A 4,949-nucleotide genomic window follows, 5' to 3' on the forward strand; every position below is an offset into this window, starting at 1 on the left:
GGGCGTGATCCCCGTTTAGAGGACAAGGCGGCAGTAGTTGTGTTCGCTGTAGATCTGACGCACACTCTCCAGGGGCACTCGGGGCCCCCCGGGGCTCAGGGGGGCCACAGGCCTCACCACCATCACCACTGCCGCCGCCTCTGCCACCTCCCTCATCGGTGGCCCCGCCGCCACCTCCACCCGGGCCACCCCCACCTCCGATGGCAGTGGTGGCCGCCTCTCGATGGCAGTGGTGGCCTCTCGCCCCTCGGACCTGCAGAGCACGGGCTTTAATGTCTGCAAGGGTCCTGGCACCAGTCCAGCCCCGGCAGGAGGACTCCGTGATGGGGACGATGCGGGGACATATCTGGTAAGTGGGCTGACCTTTAACCACCCAGGGTGGTTTGATACGTGAAAGTTGAATCTGCAAGAGAAGAACAGAACAGTTCTAATTGACTGAGTGCTCTGACCTAGAAACTGTTAAGCTAAACTGGGATCCTAGTAGCTTAAAAGTCATGGCCTAGAGAATCAAATCGTTTCATAGCTGTCTAAGATATTACACCATTCTCAAGACCCTGCTCAAGGGCTGTTAAGTTCCATACTCCTAAATTTAAGTTCTGGTGGGACAGTGTGAGTCACTACACAAAGAATCTACCACCACCTAGATTTTAAAACCCGTCAGGGTTCTGACCTGTACAGATAATGGTGAACAACCAAGTGAGGAAGAGAAGAACCTCAGCCCCGGGCTATTCAAGTTAAGTCTCAAGAACAGCTCTCTGTAGAGAGCTCTACACTCTCACATAATTAGCACAAGGGCCCAGGGCCTTCTGTCCCTATAAAGGAGCCCCACAAATCTCCTGTCCCTCAAAGGCCCAGGCTCAGGGCAACCAGGATCACACAGCCACCTACCCGGATGGGCGGGACTTTGGGCTCCTCTTTGGTGGGCTGTGGCTTTTCGGGGTGAACACTTTCAATTGTGTTACGAAAGGACTGACGATCTTCAAGCCGGGGCTTCTTTTCGGGAAAGGAGGCAGAGGTCGCCTGCTCAAAGGATTTCCTCTTCTGATCCTTGGGTTCCTGATCCACGGTCTCCTGCAGCAAGCTGGGAATTCTGTCTGGAGACGCGGAGACACGTGCCTGGTCATTGGGACTAGGCTGGAGCCGGGAGGCCACAGTTTCCACTGGGAATTCGGGACTCTCTGGGTTGGATGCTGCGGAGGACGTGCCAGGTGGGTGGGGGCTGCCCACCCCTGCTGTGTCGGTCTTAGCCTCCCCGTCCTTGTGGAGGGGGATGTCTAGTGTCACAGACTGTGCGTCTTTAGCGATCTCTGCTTGTTCTGGCTCCTGTCTTTTGTACAGATTCCTTCGGGCTCTGGTTCGAAGATCTGGCCGAGAGCGTTTCTTGAAATGCCCATCTCGCTGCCGGGTGGCCGGGCCACGCTGTGGCCGTGTTGATTCTGAGACACGCAGGTCACTCTTGATTTCAGCCTCCTCCTGGCCCACATTCTGCTGCAATGACTCTTCTTTGGTTAAACCCAGCCTGCAAACCAAAGTCAGACTGTCAGCTACAGAGCAGAGAGAGCACATCCTCTACGTATGACACACACTCAGACACTAGACTTCTCAGAACAAAACCAATCTGCATGGTAACCATACGAAATCCTACGTCAGCTTCCTCATGAATGGCATCAAGTCAAATCAGAGTCCCGGCGACCTCCAGTTCTCAAGAAACATAGCAACACGCACAGCTTTGAGAATCCCTGCTTCTGCCCACTGCACCCCACCCCCACCCACCATCCCCAGAAGCCACACCACAACTCATAGCTCCCAGGGCCTTACTTCTGTCCATAGTAGTCTTCGAAAAACTTTTCTTTCCATTGTTCCACTTTCTTTTCCTTCTCCATTTCTTGTCGTATCCTGACCTGCATCTCATGAGTGAATTCACCTAGAGAGAAACAAAACTTTTCGAGTGGCATATTAAGATTAATATGCCTCAGGAAAAGCCGAATCCTGCTGTTCTACCATGTCAGGAGTTTACAAAACAACACGTGGCTTTGGGGAGCTTGGAAATCCTTTCCTACCCCTTACTATCTTCATGCTGGCTCCTGGTTCCCTCCCAGGCCCTCTCATGTCCTGCCCTTACTCAGGACAGAACTAACATGTCTATTATAAGGGAAATTGACTCCTCTCTAGGGTCCTCAGTCCTTGGAAAGCAAGCAACACACTGATCAAAAAAGCAGAACAAAACCAATCAACAAGAGAACCGTTCTTACCCCACACACAGGGAGAAGTTAACAGAGCAGGCTGAGACAGGCCTGCTGACGAGGTGGGCCCTTGGCTGACATCTGGGAAATTGGATTTCAGGAGGGTTCCCAGCCCCTAGCTGACAAGAACGGCTCACTGTGCCTAAACGGTTTATGCAAACCAGATGGTTTAATGGTGAGCACCTGCTTTCCTTTGGGGACTCTCGAATTCAGGTATGCACCAGGCAGAAGCTTCCTACATGATCAGCTCCCAATAAAAACACGAGGCACCAAGTTCTGGACGAGCCTCCCGGTAGACTACCCTTCACTTACATGCTCACATCTCCTTGCTAAGGGAGCTGAGCACATCCGGTGGGACTTCTCTGGGAGAGGACCTGGGAAACATGTGCCTGGTTTCCCTCGTTTCCCTTTGCTGATTTTGGTCTGTATTCTTTGCTGAAGTAAATTACAGCTGTGAGAATAACTACAGGCCGAGTCCTCCGAGCAAATCATCAAGCCTGGAGAGAGGTCCTGGGGACCTCCCAGCGCAGTTTCCATGTAGCCTCCCCGCAAAAGGCCCTGTGGTTAGGACTCTGCGTTTCCACTGCAGGGGGAATGGGTTCAATCCCTGGTCAGGAAACTAAGATCCCACATACTGTGCAACCAAAAAATATTACAGAGAAGCTAATACTCACTCCAACTGACAATGTCTAAAAAGACAAGAGTAACTGGTGGAACTTAAAAAGCAGGTCAATGCCATGGTTACTGGAAAGAATAGGAGTTTACAGTTTTAATGATGAAGAGGCAACATAGATGAATATATATACACACAAAACAGTGAAAGCTAAAACACTCTTGTAGCTTCTTCAGAGCTATGGGGTACTATACATCAATTAGAGGAAAGCCTGCCTTATAGTCAATACTCCTTGGGGGAAAAAAAAAAAAAAGATCATTGAAAAATGAGCGTTTGGATTTTAAACACCAGGAGACAAGTGACACCACACATGGCAGGCACCTCTCAAGCCACTGGGATGAGAACGTCTACTCACCATCAGCCAGGCGTTCCCGCCAGCTCTGAGCTGCGTGGGTGAAAAACTCATTGTTCAGCGCACTACTGCTGAGACGTAACAGGCCATCAGTTCCCACCTAGAAGGAATGAGGCCAAAAAAAAAGGCACATGAATGAAAACAAACAATAAAGAATCTTAGGAAGAACAGAAGCTGGTGCAGAGAGCACAGGAAGCCTCCCATCCACACCTGTCTGTCTACTTCGGGCAGGAGGAAGAGGAGCTGCTGCTGGAAGTGGGACGGCAGGGCATGGAAGGTCCGCGAGTTGATCAGGGCCCGGAGGTTGGTGTTGACGAGAATGGACCCAGGCGTCTCAAAATCGATCTCTTCCCCTCTGTTGCGCTTCATTTGACCTGTAATTTTTCAAGCCATAAGAAACAAAATGTAGATTTTCAGCTTCTTAAAGCAAAAAAGCCAATGCCAAATGAGGGAAAACTTTGGTGGCAGCAATCAAACTACCCAGAACTTATCTGCACACATTCTGCTCAATCGTCTAATCTAGTCTAACCTATTGGTACCATCGAACTTGAGACTCTTAACACTTGGGCTGGCATCACCTCAGACAAGGCTCTTGTAGCACACTGTGTCACAGCCTGAAGGGATACTCTTCCCAGAGAAACTCAGGCCAGGGGCAGATTCGGAGCTTCCCTCCCAAATTTGGAGAATAGGCTCCACGAAGTCAATGGGAGAAATTATGAAGTTGTCGAAAAGCAAACCTAGTGAGTGTCCTACAGAAAAATCTGCAGAAGTCTTCTGTGAAGGGAGTGGAGAGGTCTGACCTCCAAGCAGAAAGGTAGTAAGAGGTGTTTAAAGCCCACTGAAATGTCAATGCCTCTCACAAAAGCCTCGGCCAATGGGATACAGACCTGTGTGAGTCTGAAATGGAGCACTGCTGAGGAGCTGGAGAAGCTGCAGGACAGCAAACCCTGCTGCCACGGGGGCAATGGCTTATTCTCATCCTCGGAAGCCAAAGTTAGTCTTCCTAATGGCTTCATGGAACCCTTCTACAAAAATCCAGCATGTGGGCTTTGAGACATAAAGCCAGAAGTAGCAAATGGCATACTAGCCTTGCTAAGAGCCCCACTCCGGGTAGGGGGTGCATGCTACTGAGTTTATTTGCATGCCCCAAATGGATGGCTCCCACCCCACATACTAACTAGGTTATAAAAAAGGGCGTCTGATGGAGACTACAGATGTGGAGAACAAACTTGGCAGGATGCTACCAAAGAAAGAAAACAAATGCTGGAATACTCCACTGAGAAGTTCAGAAGCCATTCTCACTCAACTTGAGCACTTTCTGAGCCATATCAAGGCCGGCAGAGGCTAGGCCCTTACAGGGACAACAAGAAGCACTGTGAACCATCTGTGCCCACACAAGAGTCCTCTCAGGCTAGCAGAGAAAACTCTGTGAAATAACCAAACTACAAGCTGAAAGCCAAAGGGAATAAAAAAAATAGAGGGCCACCCAAGAAGTAATAACACACCATAGAAACTACAAAGGAAGTGGAGCAAAAGACATCATCATCTCTAGGCCTGCAGGGGCCCCTTACAGGCAGGGAAATGAGTGCCAAGCCACTCACCTGTGGCCGGCTTCCGGAAGCCTCTCAGGAGCGGGGCAGGGTCCCGGGCGAGCTCGGCCTGGCCACGGATAGCAGCGCTG

The 4,949-nt window shown here is 50.5% G+C and overlaps 1 protein-coding gene across 4 annotated transcripts in view; it reads right to left on the reverse strand.

Annotated features, from left to right (window-relative positions):
- Positions 1–4,949, reverse strand: part of ASXL1 (additional sex combs like transcriptional regulator 1) — a 61,510-nt gene that overhangs the window by 2,627 nt on the left and 53,934 nt on the right. For 3 of the 4 annotated variants that reach the window (XM_010841720.1, XM_010841718.1, XM_010841721.1), the window contains 6 exons: positions 4,870–4,949; positions 3,479–3,642; positions 3,272–3,368; positions 1,819–1,924; positions 889–1,519; positions 15–403 (listed from right to left, as the gene is read on the reverse strand). In XM_010841720.1, coding sequence (XP_010840022.1) covers positions 15–403; positions 889–1,519; positions 1,819–1,924; positions 3,272–3,368; positions 3,479–3,642; positions 4,870–4,949 — 1,467 coding nt within the window. The remainder of the gene's footprint in view (positions 1–14; positions 404–888; positions 1,520–1,818; positions 1,925–3,271; positions 3,369–3,478; positions 3,643–4,869) is intronic. The other variant, XM_010841722.1, reaches the window with a different exon arrangement.

The sequence above is a fragment of the Bison bison genome, unplaced genomic scaffold, assembly GCF_000754665.1.
Source record: "Bison bison bison isolate TAMUID 2011002044 unplaced genomic scaffold, Bison_UMD1.0 scf7180017864167, whole genome shotgun sequence".
Lineage (NCBI taxonomy): Eukaryota > Metazoa > Chordata > Mammalia > Artiodactyla > Bovidae > Bison > Bison bison.